Here is a 22340-nt window from a genome sequence, read left to right on the forward strand (position 1 = left end):
CTGACTAGATTTGAGGCCAGAAATAGGTTTGTGCATCTTCTCATCACCTCTTTCATCAGCTTCATATATTTTTTTTGAAAAATCAATATCTGCTTCCAAAACTCTATGTTCCAATGTGACTTAGTTATCAGTCAAAATATCCAGTGTCATTATTAAGCTATAGCTTAATCTTTTTTTCTAATACAAGAAATTCTATTCACAATCTAATCCCACTCACATTTATTAGATCCCCCCAATCTCTATGCTAAAATTGCATATTCCTACTGTTCCAAAAGACACTTTATAATGAAAAAGAAGCATCTTCAGGAGAAAATTATATTCCATAGATAGAGGCCCTTTCATTAGTCACAGAAGGCTAGGACCATGTCACGATCTATCCATTCCATTTGATGCCAAGAAATTATTATACATTTTTATACTATGATTATGTCTGCATTGGGTCAGCTACCCCATGATTTATTCGTTGTGTGCAATTAGACGTGACTCTAGTTACAGTAACTAAGATATTATATTTCTTTGGGGTCTGCACTCTATTATTAGGACTTGGACATGGGGTCCAGGGTTTGTTTCCATAGCTGATGCACACATATATGCAACAGTTGTTAGGGTAGACTCATCGTTTTGTTAAAGGTATTCAGGTATATTTGGTTTCATTATGGAACATGCCAACTCCCCAAAGGAGGACTTGCAGTAAATAAGGATTAAAGCCAAGCATCAACGAGCGCCATAGCCTCAGGCTTGTGATTCTGTTAGTTCAAAGACTAACGATTTGGAATAATAATTTCCTTTCTCCATAGCAAGCATACATTTTTTATTTTCATTGACAGACATAAACTATGTAGCTGTGAAGGCAGAATCAAAGAGATCAATATGTATTATCCCCAAGGATCCTACCAAAAATTACAAGGAATTTGCTACCTTTATTCTTGTCCCAGGATCCCTGGCAGACACTTAACTAAAGACAATGTTGATCTAAAAAGTTCAATGAAAATTCTACAAAACTTTCTAAGTTATTCAACATATAAATATGGTAGCCAAAATTATTTAATATGTTTAGTGTAAAAATTAGTTGAGGAAATTGATTTTAAATTTTAATTATATCACTAAACTATATATCTATATGTATAACTTTTCTTCAGTGATTTGAGTTAAATGACCAAATAATTTAGTATCCAGTAATAAATGTCCATCGAGAATTAACTTCAAATAATAAGATATGTCTGACAGTTTTTTTTTTTTTTTTAATGGTACAATAGGACTCATCTAAACATTTAAAAAGAAAGAGAGAAGGGTGAGTCTCTGGCAGATTACACAATTTTATATCATTTTCCTTTGCTCAAAAGCCTCATTATATTTGAAAGTAAGAAACTACTGACCGTAAAAAGTTTCAGTATACTGTTATCCCATTAACAGACAGAATAGTAGAATCATCTATTGACTATTTGCTCCGTTCTAGACACATATATTTAAAACTTACAGCTGTCCTGTAATGATTCCTCATTTTCTGGAGAATTCACGTTTAATGTTAAGGTGTTACAGGTAGGAAAATGGAAAAATTAGTTGACCAGCACCAAATTCATGCTTTTATACATTTTCTCATCCTATTTCCTATTTTTTAAACAACAAAAATTATTTTTTCAAATGACAGATTTGTGATTTTCTTTCTAAAATATTAACATTAATCGTAAAATCTCCAAACACATGTATACTTTCCAAAAAGTACATATTGATATCTTCATGATACATTCCTTTTTTGTATTTTTCTGTAGTGAAAAGATATTTAATTTTTAAATAATTTCTTTATATAGAAGAATATTTATTCAGCGGTAGGGAGTGAAGGGAACATGTGTTTAGATATACGATTACCATTTGGCATTATGAACCGTTGGTCTTCAAGTCAACTAAGTTATGTTTTCATAATTTCAAACAAGAGTTTGTCAGTTTAATAATAATAAAAAAAATCTAACCTATTGTGTTTAGTTGAATAATGGCTCCCAAGTTTGCCCACACCCTAATTCCTAGAACTTGTGAATGTCACTTTTTATGGCAAAGGGATTTTGCAGATGTGGTAAAGTTAAGGATTTCAAAATGGGGAGATTAGCCTGGATTATCCAGGAGGGGCCTGTGTAATCAAAGGCGTCCTCATGAGAGGAATTTAGAAGCTTGATTTAACAACATAACAAAAAGATAAGATGATACCTTGCTGGCTTTGAAGAAGGAATAGAAGGAAACCAGAGACTGGGATAGGTGAGGGAATGTATTCTTCCCTAGAGCTCCCCTAGAAGGTGGCCTTGTTGACACCATGGTTTCAGCCCAGGGAAACCTATTTCAAATAATACGTTTGTGTGGATTTAGGCACTAAGTTAGTGGTAATCTGTTACAGCAGCAATAGGAAAACTCGTAGCTGATTTCTCAGGGTAATCAGAGACCTGCCCCACTAGGTTCCACAGATGTAGCTATGGCTGCACAATATCAAAATGGGGAAGGAAAGGTCAGAAGTGGGAAAAGGGAGGAAAGAGATCTCTGAGGTTGAAGAGCAAGTTTGGAACCAGGACACCCTTACAATTTGTGAGTCACAATTAGCTGGGAACTGTGTTAAGAGCAACATTTTCTAATTATTTACATAGCTTAAAATATCAGAGCAAACATTTATTCATATCACCTGCTGTGAGAGAAAGGGCTGATGTTACTCTACCTCTGCTGTTCTAAGGACCCTGCAGAAATGTGGGCTTGACCATCAGCATTTGCCATGCAGTAAATCAGCCCTCAGTTAAGTGTGTCTTTAAGGTAAATGGTGGAGAAATTCTATCGTAGGCTGTAGTGACTCTTAAGTCTAAAAGAGTACGTTATGAGACAGAAATGTGGTATCCTCAGCTGTTGCATAATTATCACCCCTCCAACAAAACCTCCAATGATCAATTATTATTTTCTGAAATCATAAATGAATCTTAATTTTCCCAATAAAGAAAATAATGTATAACTTGATATCTTGTAATAACCTACAGTGGAAAATAATCTGATAAAAAATATGTATATATATAACTGAATCACTTTGCTGTACACCTGAAACTAACAAAATATTGTAAATCAAATATATTTAAATTTTAAAAAGAAAAAATGTATATATCTTGTTTTCCTAGATTGAATAAATCCCTTCAGAAACTCGTATAAAATTATATGCATTGCTTTTAAAATGTTTACTAAAACAACAACTTTTTGTTGTAGAAAACTCATAAAATACTGATAATAAGCCTCATCCTAAAAATAATCAGTTAATTGCACTGCCTTCTACACATATGTATTACATATATAATAGATACTGTATATTAAATATTTATCACACATGTTTAAAAGAATATATTTGTAATGTACATGTGTTTTGCTTGCCACTTGTTTTTAGAATTTTATTTTTTAATATAGTTCGTTGTCAGTATCCATCTAACACATCATCGTAGCAGTTACAAGAATATAGGCATGTTTCAAGAGCCATTTAACCAAGCCATTTACGCAATTTCCTTTTTTTAAATGATTCTAAACATTCTCATCACTAGTACCTATTCTTAGATTCATTTTTTAGATTAACAGGTAAGACCCTATTTTTGTTTTTTACCTGTTTTAGAATTTTGATATATAGTGCTAAATTAAGAAAAATTTTACTTTCCTGCCAGCATGCATAAATTTTCATTTCACCACACCATCTCCAAAACTGGGTATTTCATCGTTGCTAATTTTTTAAAACAATTTGATACATGAAAATGATGTCTCATTCTTATTGAAATTTATGTCTTTTTGTTTACTAATATGAATAGGTATTTGTTTCCTATACTAGTAGGCCATTTATGCTTCTCTATGAATTAACTGTTTACTTTATTTGCCCCACTTTCTATTGCTATATAACATTTTCTTATTGTCTTATATAATCTGTATTCTTTTTTTTGTTTATTGTTGCTTATTTATTATTATTTTTTTAAGTATAGTTGACTTACAATATTATATTAGTTATAGGTGTACAACATAGTGATTCAGTGGTTTTATAGATTACACACCATACAATCTGTACTCTTTACAGGATAATAATATTTGCCCACTGCCTATCCTTTATGTTGCTAATTGTCCTCCAGCTCAGCTTTTCCCTTTTATTTAAATTTAATTTAAATTAAATGTAAAAATTTAAATAATAATACAACTTGAATTTTGTATATTTGTATATAGTGATATGTTCCCTTAAACATAGTGTGTTTTATGTCTACTTTATTGAGATATGCCCAAACCTGACACATAGCAATTTCCCCATCATATTTTGTGTATTGTTGATATTTAAATCTATGCCATCTGGTATTTACACTGCTATAAGACATATATAAGTAAATAATTCCTGTATTAATAAAGTGGTCTTAATCTTTTAAAAATACACCAATTCATAATGATGAGGCATGGCGATCTATACTCATAAAATGTTAATTTACATTTAAATCTATGTTGTAATTGGTCACATTGCTCCCTCTAGCACTTACAATTTTCCTTCCTTGCTGAAATACATACAGAATATAATATCTTTTGATCTTAGCATTTACCCCAAACTTGTACATGTGTTTTGCCTAGATTTTTCTAGAGGGAAAATTAAATATTATTGTTGTGAGTTGATTATTATCCACCTTTTTGTGGTGTATTTTCTCAGAGTGTTACTGACCTCTGTGCACTTTTACAGTAATAATCAAATTAAAATCTATATATATATTTTTCCCTCTAGGAGCCATTAAATTTAGTTTATTGAAGTGATATGGTAATTTTACTGGTGCATTACAAAGTGGGGAATTTGCACTACCTAGGACAGAATGCAAATTGGCTATACAAGAGGCAGATGGAAGGCCAAACCGTGTTCCAGACAAGAAAGGATAAGATAATAAAACTGAAGACTGAAATAATAAACAATTATGGTGACAGAAGAGTAAGGATCCTACTAGTATAAACAAATGCTGGAGAAAAAAAAAACTATATACAGGGGGCTTCCCTGGTGGTGCAGTGGTTGAGAATCTGCCTGCCAATGCAGGGGACACAGGTTCGAGCCCTGGTCTGGGAAGACCCCACATGCCACGGAGCAACTAGGCCTGTGAGCCACAACTACTGAGCCTGCACGTCTGGAGCCTGTGCTCTGCAACGAGAGGCCGTGACAGTGAGAGGCCCACGCACCGTGATGAAGAGTGGCCCCCACTCACCGCAACTAGAGAAAGCCCTCGCACAGAAACGAAGACCCAACACACCCAAAAATAAATAAATAAATACATACATACATTAAAAAAAAAAAAACTATACAAGAAGAGAATTTGGCTTCTTAGAATACAGTGTTTTAGTGGGTAATTTACTGAAGTAAATGAGAAAGTGTGTGGCGGGAGGGACAGAGTACCAGATACAAGGGAACGTTTTCTGAAGTGAGTTACACACTTGAATTCAATTTGAATGAGTGCAGCTGCACCTCAAGAGGAGCAACCCTCTTATTCATCTTCATGCCATCAGTGCCTGGGCACTTCCTTGTTTACTGAAGGAACGACAGAATGAATGGAGGAACTCAAAGAAGTATAAAAACGAAAACTTATCAATGACTAGGTAAAACAGTAGTAGTTGCTCAACTTTTAGGGTCAAGCTGATGTTGGAGTGATTGTTTTTCTTATACTGCCTACAATTCTATCTTGTCACGTGTCTTGAACTACCAAATTTAGGAACAGTAATGCATTACTAAATAATAATATATTTAGTAATATATTTAATCAATATATTAAGTAACGTATATAGATTGCATTTGGGTTATCCATTCTATTAAAAATTACCCATCATTACAACAAATATGCTTCAGCTTTCTATTGCTGAGTAACAAATTATTACAAACTTTTTGGGCTTAAAACGAAACCCACTTAATATCTCCAGCTATGCAGGTCAGAAGTCTGGGTTGGGTAAGGTCTCTCTTTATGATCTCACAAGGCTAAATCAAGGAGGCAGCTGTACTGGGTTCTCATCTGGAGCATGGAGGCCTCTTTCAAGCTTATTCAGGCTGTTGGAAGAATTCAGTCTCTTGTGGCTGTAGAACTGAGGTTCCTGCTTTGTTGCTGGCTGCCAACTAGGGGACGTTTTTAGCCCCTAAAGGCCACCATCATTCTCTTGTCACATGGCCCTTTCTGTAATGTGGCAGTGTGTTCCTTTAAGGCCAGCAGGAGTACTGGCTGCAGCTTATAATGTCTCTGACTTCTTCCATCCCTGACCTTTAGAATTTCTTTTAAAAGAGCATAAAGATTATCATTAATATTTGTTGAGTATTGTCAGACCAACCAGGATATCTGGTACACTTCTATATATCAATAACAAACTATCCAAAAGAGATATTAAGAAAACAATCCCATTTATAATTACATCAAAATGAATAAAGTACCTAGGAATGAATTTAACCAAGGAGGTGAAAGACCTGTACTTGGAAAACTAGAAGACACTGGTGAAGGAAATTGAAGATGACACAAATGGAAAGCTACACCATGCTCAAGGATTGAAAGAATTAGTATTGTTAAAATGTCCATCCTACCTAAAGCAATATACAGGTTCAATGCAATTCCTGTCAAAATACCCATGGCAGTTTTCACAGAACTAGAACAAATGATTCTAAAATTTGTATGGAACCACAAAAGACCCCAAATAATTGAAGCACTCTTGAAAAGAAGAATATACCTGGGGGTATCACATTCCCTGACTTCAGACTATACTACAAACTACAGTAATAGAAACAGTATGGCACAAAAACAGACACATAGATCAATGAAACAGAATAGAGAGCCCAGAAATGAACCCATACTTTCATACTTTCCCAAGACTCCAAAGAGTATTGTTTTATTACAGCATCAACTCAAAGCCCAAAATCTCATCCAAATCTCACCAGCTCCAAGTCTGAAATCTCACCATCTAAGTCACCTAAATATTGTGCAGACAAGCCTCCTGGGGGCAGTCCTTGAAGAAGTCTGGACTTCAGTTCCTGAGGTACAGTTTCTCTCCATGTGGACCCATGAAACCAAAGAGACAAGCCACCTTCCCCAAACTCCCAACACAATGCTTAGACAGGCATCAGAAAATAGTTACAGAGATTCTGATTCAAAGGAGAATGAAGAGTAAATAGGAGTCTCTGGTCCACAACAGTCTTGAAATCCAGCAGGGCAAATGCTGGATTTTTCTTGATTATATTTCCAGTTCTAGGACTATGCCTCTGTAGCTGTGGACTTTGCTCTCCAGGCTCTCAGTTCTGCTCCCTGAGTCATCCTTCTTTTCTCATGAAAAGTAACATGTATATGCAGCTGAGTGGTAGTATCAGACTGCTTCAGGCCACTAGAGCTTTAGGGTTCTGATAACTGTTTTCATTTGGTTCTCTCCTTTCCTTTCAGTCCAAGCCAACAGTGCTTCTGCTGAAATAATTTTCTCAAGAGCCTTGTGGGTCTTGCTTGAAATTCACTGGGCTTTGTTCTCTTAATAAATGCCCCACCCATAAATGTATCTGAGAGAATCCTTTTGCTCCCTTGGTTACCACTGTAATGGCTGAGGGTCATTGTCCTTCCCCTCCTGGAGACCCTCTAGCTTGACTTAGAGGATCTATAAGGTTCAAATTTAACCTCTCCTTTGAAGGGCCTTTTAGTTACTAAACACTGAGATCTTTTGATATTTCTGATGGTTGAGCAAAGGTTATACAGTCATATTCAGCCTTTTTTCTCTGCCATATTTTCAGCGTCATTTCTAACTTTTAACATCTTTGCCACCTGGAGAAGCTAGGGCTTTACAAACCATCCAGTCCTAATTCCTTTTAGTTTTATAATTCTTTAGATTCATTTCTCCCCTTCCTCATGTTACTATAAGCAGCAAGAGAAACCAGGCTATACCTCCACCACTTTTCTCAGTAATCTACTTAGTTATAGAGCCAATGTTTGTCACTTACAAGTCTGCCTTCTGACATCCCTGCAGGACACAATTTCGCTACACTTTCTGCCACTACAAAACAAGGATCACCCTTCCTCCAGTTTCTAATAAATACTCCTCACTTCTATCTGAGCCCCACTGGCAGCCCTCCAAGTCCAGGTATATTTTAACCACCTGTCTGAGGCAATTTAGGCTTTTTCTATCATTATTCTCAAAATTCAACCAACCTATGGTCACTGCTTGATCCCAAACCTGCCTCCACCTATTAGGTATTTGTTATAACAGCATCTCACATACAGTACCAAAATCTGCAATAGTTTTCTATTGCTGTATAACAATCACCCCAATTTTAATATCTTAAAATAACACCCAATTTTAATCACACAATTCCAGAAGCCCAAGTACTGGATCCTTTGCTAGATTCTTACAAGGTGAAATCAAGGCATCGGTTGGGGCTGTGGTTTTCATCTGATTCTCAGGGTTGTCTTCCTAGCTTATTCGGGTTGTTGGTAGGATTCAATTCCCTGCAGTTATACAACTGGGGTCCCCATTTACTTGCTGGTCAATGGCTAGGGATGTTCTCAGCTCCTAGATTTCACCCCTGTAACAGGCAGGCAGTTCACAACATACCTGTTTGCTTTCTTCTTCCAGGCCAGCAGTCTTTCTGACTCATGCTTCACCTTATTTTGGGGGGCTCACCTGATGAGGTCAGGTCCACCCAAGACAATCTCCCTTTTGATGAACTCAAAATCAATGGACTAAGACCTTATTTACATCTGCAAAATAACTTTTGCCGTAGAATGTAATTTAATTACAAAATGATATTGTAGGATTCTGCGCCTTCTACAGAATCCTTCAATTCAACTTCTCTTTGAAATTAAATATTACTGCATATATATTTCTTTACTGTAAATAAATCTGTGGTTTAGATTCTATGGCCTTTTGCCATAAAAAAATTGATATGAAACAAAATACATAATCTCATGTTAGTAAATTAATGTAAACATTATTCCCACATCTTTAAAATGAACACTTTTCTTTTCATCTCTTTTTACTTGCATGTCTGTTTTTAACAGAAATATGCTGCCCATTAATCAAACATTAAGTGATTGAAATTTTATCATGGTGTAAATTAAGAGCCGAAGAACAGCTGAAGGTAGAACTTCAGAAGTCACAATGAGATATTACTATTGTATTCATTCATTCTAGTTACTGCAAATTCACGGTGTGTTCAGGAAAAGGCTGGATCAGAAAATCTGGCTTATGACTCAGTGTGAAGAGGTACATTTCACTAATGTCTCCATTATACATATACAATACTTAAATATACAGTTCTATCATAATTGATCATGCATTTTCATGTATAAGTATGCTCAACATTGAAATTACACTAACCATAATCAATTTTAAAAATTTTAGATGATTTTTTAGAGCAAGACCAACGTCTTTATAAAAAGTGATGCAAATGTGTAAAACTCTATTCTTATAGGCAATCTTAAACTGACTCACTAAAATAAAATATAGCATAATTTCAATATCAATGTGAGAATTATTCAAACTATTCCATCTTTATCTCAAGTTGGATTCATTCTTCTTTATCCTCAGCTGTGTTTCTAACCTGATCCTCTCTCATAATTGTTGATTTTTGACCCAAGAAAGCAAATTAGTCACAGTGCTTAATACACTTTCCTCTTCATTTCAGAATATATTTAAAGTTTAAATAAGTCATCTTTCGTAGAGAATACTATCCAAAACTAATACGTAAAAATTTGAGGTCTTTTTTGGGTGCCCATATATGTGTTCATCTCCACAGTATAAATTATTTAAGAGTGGACTGAGCATTCTGAGTAATCTGAGTACAAAATGCCATTTGAAGTATTAAAAAGACTATAATCTAATGAAGTAAGACAGTGCCTATTTGGTGATAACACTGATTGTTTGTTCTCTAGTTGATAGGTTTCAAAGTTGTTCTAAACATTTTTTTAACAGCAGCCAACATCAGTGTGATACCATTAATCAGGGCAGCAATCTCAGGCAGAGCTGAGAAAAGGCTGAGGTGAAGAGTTAGCAAGACAGTAGGGGCAGGAGTATGATATTTATAGGACCTATCTAGGGAAGATGTTATTTCTCATGACACATTTGAAGGTAAATACTTCTCAATTCAGTGATCTTATATTCCTCCCATTATATTAGAGGACAGTTTTCATTGTTGCAAATGTTGGCATTTAATCCAGACTTTTAAAATTCTTCTAAGGTGCCTGTGAAACCTCAAAGTGGGATGACTCATAGTAAGAATTTCTACGCCTCTCTCTTATACACTCATCCTTTCCCTTTACTGTAATTTATTCAGATACAAATGTAAAAATAAAATGAGTTGAAAATATATTCCCACTTGCATCCATTAGTCAGGTCTTACATTCTTGCCTCCGTGCTGTTTTCAAATCATTAAGCATGGTGTTGAGGGTATTCAGGGAAAGTCAGTTAACTTCCCTGGGTCTTTTCTTTTTCTGTTTGAATTCATAAAATGTTTGAGATAGAAATAGATGGCTTCTAAGCTCTTATCTAACGCCTAAAAATATCCTATAGTCCTAATATAAGATGTTTTGACAGATATTAGAATAGTGTTGATTATGCCCTAAGCACTTTTCAACACTGCACTGGGGATATCATCCAATAGACATAGGAACCAAGAAAAATATCAAGGTAGTTTCTCATTATTTGAGTAAGAAAAAGCTGGTCATTGATTCACGTCTCTAACCTTTATTCCATATGTGTGTGTATGTGGAATAAAGATTAGAATCACCCGTTTCTGAATAAAAGAATTGATTGAAGTCTACTCCCTGTTGTTTTGAAACTTTTCATCTCTTATCGGGAATACCTTGATTTCAAAGCAAAAATACTTAGTCTATACCCATATACTCCATCACATGCTGACTTTGATCGTAGGCATGTAATAGTAGAATTCTGCACAGTTTTAGTCAAGGCAGAAAAAAACAAAATATCATAACAAAACTGCATAGGCAACATAACACAGAGGATAAATTTGTTTCAATCAAAGCTTCCTGTAAATTTATGAGATAATCATGGAAACTGCTACGTAATACTCACTCAGATGAGAGTGATCATCCTTCCACTGTGTAGGAACACTAAGTGGCTTTCTTAGGGAGAATACCCTGTTTCTTCTGGATTAGTCACTGAAAGTTCACCCACTTGAATGACTTCCAGATATCATTAAATTACAGAATGAAAACTCTGTCTTTTAGCTCAAAAATATCTCTAATGATAGAACTCACCATTTCTTATATAAGCAGAATTTTAAAGTCTCACAGGTCTTAATCTTCGAGATAAAAGGGACCTTAGACGTTAGCTAGTCTTCCTTTTCCCCTATCCAACCTAGATATTTCCTCTACACCATTCACACCCGATGAGAACCCTTTTCTCATATATCCTTCTGTGGAATATCCTCTGTGGGAACCCATTCAATTTTGGAATATTGCAGCTCCTATGATCTAGACATTTCTTCTTCCTAAGTTACACTCAAATAGTTTCTTATAATTAATTTAACAAACATTAATCTTACCTCTCAAACATTAATCCATATCACCCACCTAAGTCTAAGGTAGTTATCACATTTTGAAAAAAAGAAATCTGTAAGATAAACATTCTTTCTCCTTTGCCCTTTTCCCATGATTCTAGATGCTTCTGCATCCTGGTCAGCCTCTTCTAATTGATGACTCTGCTTCTCAGTAATAACACCCAGAAGAGAACAGGCTATGCAATTTGCATTTTGACCAGTGCAGCTTCCTACAGGAGTATCTTCTTTGAGCTGCTTATTGCATTTTCCTTAATATAAGCCAATACTGCATTAGATATTTTTTTGTCAATTATTTAAAAAATTATTGGCTTATGTTGAGTTTGAATGCAATAAAACCTTAGGAAGCCGAAGGAGTCAGAGTTTCTTTACTTGATATATGAAACATAAGAATACATATTTTAATTTATCCTTACTACATTTTATGGCATAGCTTTGATAAAAATTGTATATTTTTGTGATAGTTTTAAAAACTTGATTATATCAACTAACATATTAACTAGAACTTCCATATGTGTTAAATTAGAAAGTTCTCAATCTGTGATTATCCAAGACAGACAAAAATATTGAATAAGGTACACTCTGTGCCTCACCAAAGGCACAATCGACCAGATATGGTAAAGCAATCATCGGTGAAAACACCAAATGTGCTATCTTATAGCCTGAATTTCTTCAAATTCTAAACAAGAAAGTGATGAGGGTTTTTTGGCCAGATACCTTGCTGAAATAAAGATGTACTCGTTCTAACATTTTGATCAACTCCTGAAATGAAGACATAGATAGCAACATGCTGTTGAAATCTGCAATAATCTTGGGTGGGAGATTTAACATACTCTGTGATGGTATCAAGATTTAGAAAGACCGAGTGACATTCAGTACTTCTGGGGCCCTAGAATTCTCCAACTGGGTACTTAAAGAGCAACTTAAAGCCCAAACTATTTATTTATGATACAAAGTAATCGTTTAATACATTTAACATTTATGAATTGAAAAAACAGTGACTGCTGTGCCTATCACTGAGAAATCCTTGACATTTCAAAAATATTTTGTCTTTTCTGTTTTAAAAAAATGTATAGTTTCAAATGGTAAAGTACTGATTCCTTAAAGCTGAATTTCTTAGGTTTATTTTTCATTTGTATAAATTTATTAAACATGAATTATTCAAAGCTTCTAAAGAACAGTTCAAACATATATCTATTAATATAATTCATTATTTGATAGAACATGATTTTCTAAAATTTCTGTGCTTTGCCCATAACTCTGGGTGTCATCCGTTGAGCCGTTTAAACTATTTTCTGGAACTTTTTCTATTTACTCTCTTCCCAAGGAATTCTCCCTCTTTGTCTACTTTAATAGGAGCTCTGTAGTCACAGACCTATTTGAAATCAATGGGACGGCAAGAGAAGCTTACTAAAGAGAACCTACCAAATATTTCTACGCAGGTTTTTAAGACTTAAACTTCATTGGAAGCTGCTGCCTCAGTTCCATAGCTTGGTAAGAGCTAAACAAAAGACAAACAAACTTCATCATTTCCCAATTGAATAGTGTGAAGTGTCTTAAGCAAGGCTATGATGCATATGCTGATATAGGTAACCAAAAGGTAATACGTAACGCTCCTGTCCCTGGACCAAAGTGAAGGAAGGGGAATCTCAGCGATGTGAACAATTACTGAGGCTCAGCCTGCTGTGCTCAAACTGCATGAAGAAAACACCACCAACAGTTTATGAGATTTCCATCATCTGACACATTTGAAGGATAAACAGTGAAGTGCAGAGATTCTTACGTTCTTGAAAGGATGTGAAGAGCATCTGAAACCGGCTGTTGCGACTGCCCTCGTCCGCCCACATGCGGATGACCCCGAGACCTGTACGGAGCATGACGTCGTTGGCCACGGTGCTGCAGAACTTGGCTTTCAGATCCTCCACGGAGCTGCTTCCGTCATACACCGCCACAAAATTCCTTTTGCATTCATTTGAATTCTGCATCTCATAGTCCAAGAATCGTAAGTAGATCTGTAAAACAACAAAGATAGGATACTTTCCCAGAATGAATACAGGAAAGTAGTTCACTGAGCACCAGAACTTCCCTTCTCTTTCTGTCTCACAAGACAGTCTTGATTGCAATCAATCTTATTATTTTTTCCCTGTGGAAAGTAAAGATGTATGACTCAGATCAACTCGTGTTTAAAATTGTTTTCAAATGTTATTGTCCTTTCTTTAGGTAAATGTACCATTTCCCATAGCTGAGTATTTTTACACAGATGATCCTTATTTCTTCTCATAACTTATCTGGAATCATTTATTAGTTTTCATACTTACACACTGTTTTATTTTAATCAGCACAAATGTGTTTTAAGTATTCCTGATACATTTTTGTTATAGTTCCGTGGCTTCAATTTACTTCCAAAGATGTATGGAAATAAATAATTTGTACAAATATCAAACAAAACCAGAAATGGTTTCAAAAGACAGTCTCTGATTTTACTTTGTTTAGATTATTTCACATAACTATGCTGCTTCATTTTTGAGGTTCAGAATATTTTAAAAAGCACAGCTAATCTATGATCATTCTCACCATAACAGGGTCAAGGTATTTTAAGTCCACATAAATAAAAATTAAATTAACACTTAATGAGTAAAAAGTACCGTATGTATAACCTACTTTATAGATTACTGTTAAATACTCCCAACGACTCTATAAGCTGGCACATTTTATTGTCATGTTCAGGAAATGCAGACTCGGACGGATGGTATAAATTGCAAATTAGACACAAGTTCCTTCAAACTCTCTAGTCCATAATCCTTCCACAATATTATACTGCTTCAGACATACTGTTTTAAGAGCAACAGATATTATTTGACTCTGCACAAATGTGCATTAAAAATCACAAACAATTAATTCAACCAATGATAATATATTATACTGCTTCAGACATACTGTTTTAAGAGCAACAGATATTATTTGACTCTGCACAAATGTGCATTAAAAATCACAAACAATTAATTCAACCAATGATAAATATTTATGTATAATGGACTACTACTCAGCCATTAAAAAGAACAAAACCCTGCCACTTGTGACAACATGGATGGACCTTGAAGGTATTATGTCTACATGAAGTAAGTCAGGTGGAGAAAGACAAATGCTGTGATTTCACACCTATGTGGAATCTATAAAACAAACAAACAAAAATCAAACTCTTAGATAGAAAAAACAGATTAGTTGTTACCAGAGGGGAAGTGAGTTGAGGGTGAGCAAAACAGGTGAAAGGGGTCAACTGTATGGGAATGGATGGTAACTAGACCTGTGGTGGTGACCGCTCTGTAGAGTACACAGGTGGTAAATTATAATGCTGTACACTTGTAACTTATATAATAATAATATTAAAAAAGAATGTTCAGTCCTCCCCCTCCCCAACCACAGTGGCATGATTCTCCCTTTGTGCTAAAGTATTTTGAACATATTTTAAGCTTTAGTTACAGGTTATATGTACCTTTTGCTAAACTGTGAGTTCCTGAAAAGCTGGGGGGGGGGTGTACTTATTTGATTCTTAGTGTTACACCATGTGTTACATATGTTAAGCGCTCACTCCATAAAATTTGCATGAATGCACATGTAATGACCTACTGATTGGAAATTCTGTTTTCTTTATTAACTTCATTTTTTCAGCATCTGTCTCATATTTATTGGGCACCTATACACCAGACTTTGTTTTGAGTGCCATAAATCATGATAATTACATAGAATAATTGACATTTTATTATTTGCAGTAGAAAATGACATGCAATAATTTTCAAAACAAGGTATTTATAACTCTAAACTATGACATAAAAGCATATACGGCATATGTTGCAGACTTATAAGGAATTGAGTGTAAATAAAATGTGAGTCCCATGGCAGGAAATCCTCATATAGCTCTCAGGAGGAACAAAAAGAGAAAAATAGGGGGAAATGGACAAAACTAAGAAACAATGGAAAGCACTGTAGTTTCATTATGCTTTGCATGGTGAGCAGGTTTCCATGTATATGCAATCTGTCACATCTCAGTTGGAAGCTATCCCAAAATTCCCAAATACTTTGATACTGACTTTAAATTAACTGCCATTACTGCAATCTTATAAAACATACAGCCTAAGGAAGCCTGCCTGTTCTTCATTCCTCCGTCATTGCTTTGTTTTATTCTGTGAAAAGTTCAAATATTACTCATGTAGCCCATCTTGGATCCACTCTTCCCAACCAAATGTTACACTCCTCAAAATTATCCAGAAAATTCCAAATTGTCCACCTTAGGAAGGCATATCTGAAAATGTTAAACCTTCCAAGTTTCTACTAACTGGTTTGTTTTTCAAATTTTCACAAGGATTTGTAAAAAGGAACTGGGTCTGTAGTTAGATGACCTTTACCAGGAAGCTGGAGCACAGGAGACAAAATAGCTTGCTCAAGGAAAATAAGTAAATTAATGTAAGTAAATCAATGTGAGAGCCTTAAATAGTATTAAAATCCCAAACTTTTGTTTTAAAGAGCTCTTCATTAGCCCCATCCTGAATAAAAGTAAACAGATTGAAAACGCTATAAAATTATAAAAAGTGTAAATACCTATAAAATCTAGGTATTCTTAGACAATTAAAAAGTTGTTAAATGCAACAAAAATCAAATATATATCTATATTCTCAAATACTATACAATGACTCCAACATAGTTTATTAGACCTCAAAAGAATATGCAATTACAATTGTAAACATACATAGTTACTAACAGGAGAAAACACTGAGTAGGGTAACTGAAAACCTCTCCCCCCAATGTTCTTATAAAGCTATAAAAAGCAAACACCACCCCCACAGAAAGAAAAATAAAGTAATCGTTTGACTAATTCAAGAAAGAAAGATATTTGATCCTGTGACATTTTCAGGTTGAGTGATTCAGTGGCCGAACATGTCTGAACAATTATTTCAGAAACACAACTTAACATACTAACTTAGTATTTGCATCGTGTACTGGCAATAACTTAAGACATTGAGCTAACACATTATTTCACTGAAATCTCTCAACAGTAATACACACTATTGTTATAGCTATTTTAAAATGAAAAAACACACCAAGGTTTAGAAAAGCTAAGTAACTTTCTCAAAGTGACACAGGCCCTTTAGTAATAGATTGGTATTGAACTCAGATATGCCTGACACTTTTCTCCTTAGTATCAAACTTTGCAGCCTTATATAATTTTTTGGAAAATTTTCAAAGACTGATATTCCAGAAAGAATGTTGTAGTCTTGAATAAAAACAAACTCCAACAAAATCTACAAATAAGCAAGCAAAGCAAAACCATTTCTATTTTTCTAAAGGGGCTAAGAAACATACTGACGATTGAGATATGAATAACATTCACAGAAAATAAATGTGTCTCTCTGAAGTAAATGGCTGTCTTAAATTTTCTTTAAAAATAAGATTATCTTTCAGAAGAATACTGCTGTAGTTAGAAAGACAATTTGCATATTCGGCCCATGTTTTCTCATTTGACAGTTCTAGAGAGTGCGAACTTCCACGGGAGGTGAAGAGTTTGCATTCTTATGTGAAGGGCAATGGCTGAAGTCTAAGAACCTTCTGTATTAAAGACTATTCTTATTAGACAGAATACTATTCATAGAGGAAGTGAACGATTACAGTCACTACATTTTATATATTCACTTCTGAAGCATTCAATCATTTAAAAATATTTTTAATAGTTTAAAAAAAGAAATAAAATATTCCAGTGGGTATTAGCTTTACTGGGTACAGAGCTTTTGCTGCAAAAGCCAAATGCCATTAGCCAGAAAAGTGATCAAGTTTTCCCACACTAGCTATAGTATATATCATATAAAAACCCTCCCTACATTAGGATTTAAATGATATCTCATCAGCTGAAACATTGTGCCATAATGTCACTAAGGGGAAGAATGCCATATGACAATGTTTCCACTTAAGGTAGAAAACCACAGAAAGCTCGTCAGTGTCTCTGCTGAAGAAAAGAGAAAGTGATAAACAGAATCATATATAACTCCAGTAAAATAGTCAGATTACAATCTCCTCTCCGTGAATCATTTTGATGCATTCTTCTTTCTAATCAATCACAAAGAGTTTGAGCTGACAAAATGATTTATTGAATAGGACGTGGGAGGCTTCAGAACACATACACAATTTCTAGTAATATCTGTCTTCCAAATCACACTAATGTAGACAGCAGAATCCCTTTCGTATACTTAAAGCAAGTAAATCTAGCTAACGATTTACTAAGTTAATATACTTACAAACGTGTAATACCAACCATTCAACCGGCTCTCTCCTCTCATGTCACAGTGATATGCAAAATACAAACATTGTTTGGCACAATTATTTAAGATTTGCCAGAAAAGTTTTCTCCATGATAAATACAAATTAAATACACCACAGTCTGAGAAACACTAACCACGGTTTCCATATTGCTTTACACTTTGATAAATAAAGCTACATTCTAAAAAGCATGTAGCCCAGGACTTCTGTGATTGCTTTTTATTTGTGGCTGGACTTGCCAGGCCTTATAATTTTAGGTAGGATATCCCATGAATTTAGAAGGTAGCACTTTATTTGGAGGAAAAAACCAGAGCATCATACTATTGAAAAAACACACACCCCACACAACAAACCCAGATACAACCATATTAAAATGATTTTCTGGCATTCACAGACAAGTATCAAAATATTTCAGGTCCATCTGAGTAACCCTCCAAAATCTGATGCTACAAAACTGAGATTTCATTTAAAAACAAAGTTGAACCATAACATTGGTAGTTATCTAGTCAGTTAAGATTTTCGATCTGTTTGCCCAATTTTTATTTTCATTTTGGAGATAATAAGAGCGGACTCAGTCTTTAGAATCCTTAAACTTATCATTGTCATCAATTATTGTTGCTACCCTGCGCCTGTTGCATTGATTTTCTCCTTGATCCCATAACAAATTACCACAAATTGAGCAGCTGTAAACAATGCCCATATATTATCAATAGGTTAGAAGTGTTGGTGAGCTGGACTGTGTTTTTTTGCTAAGGTCATATGAGGCTGAAAACTCAACTTCACTATAAAAGATTGATTTATTGTATTTGTCAAGTTTTTCTGTTTTTTATCCTAATTTTAATCAAGGTATTTTGAATTAAGTAACCTTTAAAATTAATTTGAAGTTTTAAATGATGGGTAATTAATAAAAGCTAGCTTTATTCTCCCAAGACCTTAATCATTAAATTAATTATCTTCATGTATACACTTTGAAAAGTCTTTTGATTCATCTATTTTCTTGTCTAAACAAGTTTGACAATTTCCCCAAATAATGTGGTTTTGTGACATCACACTGGACTTCGAGTCAGGACATGGAGAACTGGCTTCAGCCCTTTTACTAACTAATCAAATATTTAAGCAGTTACTTATCATAGATTCATCAAGTTTTGGTCTTAAAAGGAGTTTAATATTATCTATGCCAAAAAATTACTTGACTTTTTAATTATTATACAAAATCCCTGCCAAACTTTACTTGGATTCCTCCCATGGGATCTCATTTGATCTTTGGGCATCTCCATTATTAAAATAAAAAACAAAAACCTTCTTTATATTGAATATTTCTCTAGATTCAAGCATACAAATAAATTGCAGTACTTGAAAACATGCAGATTAAGCCTTATCCTCTTATTTCTGTCTCCTAACAGTTCTTCAAATGTTTGAAGATTGTCACCATGTCCATTTTTCTAGATATATATACATCAGTTTATTTTTTCCACGAGTTTTAACAGAATGACAGATTTTTCTTGGTACTGGGTATCTAGAGAGAAATAAGTCTCAGCCTTCATGAAATTAACATTGTTACCACGACTGGCTCATCCAAAATTCTTCTCTAGTGGTTCTTTACTGGACCAGATCCAGAACCAGACACCATAACACTCTCCTACTACCCTTGCTCTAGAATCTGTATGAAAACCAAAGCGTTGCTTACAGAGGCATATTTCGACATCCCATCGTTAACCAACTTCTCTCTCCTGACTCAACGTATTCATCTGTTAAAGGAGCACATCAGTAACGGAGTTCCAACTTTCTGGCTCTGGTATTCCAGTTTCTAAGAAATTTGGGTTAATCACATTCTAATTAAAGGCAATCATCTGTATTACAATTCTCAAACAAAGGAAATATCAGATATTGTACTTTCTGTTTGTGAAAAGGCTGAGAAGCAATGATACACTTGATGTAAATTTTAATAGAACCCCAGTAAGCTATTAAGCACTTTCATTGTGTAATATGTTTCCATCACTAGTTATCATTCAAATATTCGCATGAGCCATTTCAGGTTTAACTTGAGCTTTGATAGTCTGTTCTCCGAGGCTGCTAGTAATTCCATATAAATAGAAAGCCCACAAAGGCCATCATCTCCAGTTCTTGCTTTTCTTGACAGTTATTCAAAGCCACTTCCTATCCTCTAACCTTTAATTTAACAGAGAAAGTCTGTCACAATAGAGCCAGCTCTGCAGGCGGCTTTGTCCAGCTCTGCAGGCGGCTTCCCCTTTGGGTCACAGAATGCCAAATTCTGTAACAGGCAGGTATATTGGGTATTGTTGTTCTGCAATTGTACAGAAGATAGTCTATTTACCAGCTGGAAGGAAATGGTTGTGTGTTTGCAATTCCATAGAAACTGTCTCTTTGCCACTGAGGTGACAAAGTTGCTAGTTATGACCATGAGGTTGGACTCAAATACTTCCTGTTGAAAAAAAATCTTTCACTCATAGAGTTTAAGGAAAATAAATAGCACATGTGAACCCACATATTATGTAAGGGAGCATAAGCAACTGCAATCTAGCTCTCACATTATCTTTGTAGTGGGTTGGGTTTTATGTCACCAGTAGCCTTGGATTTTTTTTTTGAAGGAGGAATCACTGTGTCTTTCTTCATAATGCAATTAACTTTATAAAGACTTGTTCAGATGCAAAGAGACCTGCAGTGGCAAAGCTGGAACTTGGACCATGGTCTGAATCTCCATAACCAGAAGTTTGGGGAAAGTGTTCCACACTTCCAAATTATATGCAAACCCCAAAGACATATTCATGGGAAATCAAGTGAAGAAGGACAAAAATATTTCCTGAAATACCAACTCCCTCAGAGATGAGTTTTATTTTTCCCTCATCCTAAATATCCAGCCACCAAATTCTTTCGTATCTAGCTTGAGGTGTTAACACCTCTGTATTTTCTAGACAGGGAAAATCTGTTATTCAAAAATGCAGATCTGATCACATCCCTTTCCTGTTTCACACTCTTCCATGTATCACTAATGCACTCAGGATAAATCTGGGCTCTTTAGGGGGATGGACAGAGCCCTTCGGCTTAACCACTCACCTCCATAGTTCTGCTTTCATTTGACCACATGCAGTTACTTTAATTCCGGAAAAAGCATGCTCTCTTATGATCCTATGACCTTACAGATGTTATTCACTCTACATGGAGTGTCTTTCCCACCTTGTCTACCTGACAGCACCATTTCTCATTAAGATTCAGAGGATGCCCTGCAATGCAATTTGATTCCACCTTTGATTTTCCTCACCAGCTCTATGTGGTCTTTTCCCTCACTCTACTACACCTTACAAATACCTTAATGATCTTGTCATATTCCATGGATTATTTTGATACATAGTTGTCTAAGGATTAAACTGGAAACATGAGGACAGCATAATTTTTCATTTCCTCAGCATAGTGCTCGAGAGTTTATAGCACCACTAAGTCAATTAATTAAATAACAAACTGTTTCAACCTCAATAAATGGGCAACTCCACATCTAATAAATCAGTAAAGCTTGGTTGTAACTATATTCTATAAATGAAGGATGACAATAAAGGGAGAATAAGCAAATAATAGACACTCTAAACCTGTGACAGTTACTGGCACAAAATTACTCATCCCAATATTTCTTAAGATACATCCATAATAGAATGCATAGGGTTGTTCTAAACAAGTGTTTCCAAAACAGTGATCTGAGTCTGAATCTGGCCCACAATATATTTAGTTTAATACACCTAATGTTTCCCACTTTTAAAATTTATCAACAACACTTAAAAATCAAGGTAATTAGGGACTTCCCTGGCAGTCCAGTGGTTAAGACTCCACGCTTCCACTGCAGGGGATGCGCGTTTGATCATGGTCAGGGAACTAAGATCCCACACGTCGCGCAGCATGGCCAAAAAATTTTAAAAAAAATCAAAGTAATCAACATAAAATCTAGATTTGGGGCATATTATGAAGAAAATGGAGGACTTGGTGATGCTGGACCAACATTTTCTCATGATGATCGTCAAGGAGTTTAATAGGTAGTTAAGGACCTGCTGTCCCTTTTTCATGGTCCTGATCACCGCTGTCTGTCCCTCAGCCCTATTGCAGGTTTATTTTATATTCCAGAGACACATGACTTTGTGAGCCCTGGACAATTTCTTCCATAGATATGATTTTAGGTTAAAAGCAAGTAAACTACAGATACTGACAATAAGGACATAAGTTATGCTCAGAACCATAGCTTATATATGACATTTCAATGCATTTTTCAGAGAGGTAGATTTACCCCAGAGTCTCTTATCCAGGTTAGCCAATTAGCTCTTCCACATCCTCTCCATATTAGTTATGACCTTGAAAGTTACATTAAACAGAGGAAGATGATTTGCAATTCAAAACTAAAAGAAAATGATAGCTTATGATTGCACTCTGAAATGAACGAAGCATGTCCAGTTGGTTCAAAGCAGTGCACGCTGGAGACACTTTGCAAGCCAACTGTCAA

The 22340-nt window shown here is 35.0% G+C and overlaps 1 protein-coding gene across 3 annotated transcripts in view; it reads right to left on the reverse strand.

Annotated features, from left to right (window-relative positions):
* Positions 1-22340, reverse strand: part of NETO1 (neuropilin and tolloid like 1) — a gene marked incomplete at both ends in the record, with an annotated part of 86815 nt that overhangs the window by 13263 nt on the left and 51212 nt on the right. For all 3 annotated transcript variants that reach the window (XM_081253365.1, XM_081253364.1, XM_081253366.1), the window contains one exon: positions 13317-13545. In XM_081253365.1, the coding sequence (XP_081109491.1) occupies positions 13317-13545 (229 nt within the window). The remainder of the gene's footprint in view (positions 1-13316; positions 13546-22340) is intronic.

This window comes from Mesoplodon bidens (genome assembly GCF_964165515.1).
Source record: "Mesoplodon bidens genome assembly, chromosome: 13".
NCBI lineage: Eukaryota > Metazoa > Chordata > Mammalia > Artiodactyla > Ziphiidae > Mesoplodon > Mesoplodon bidens.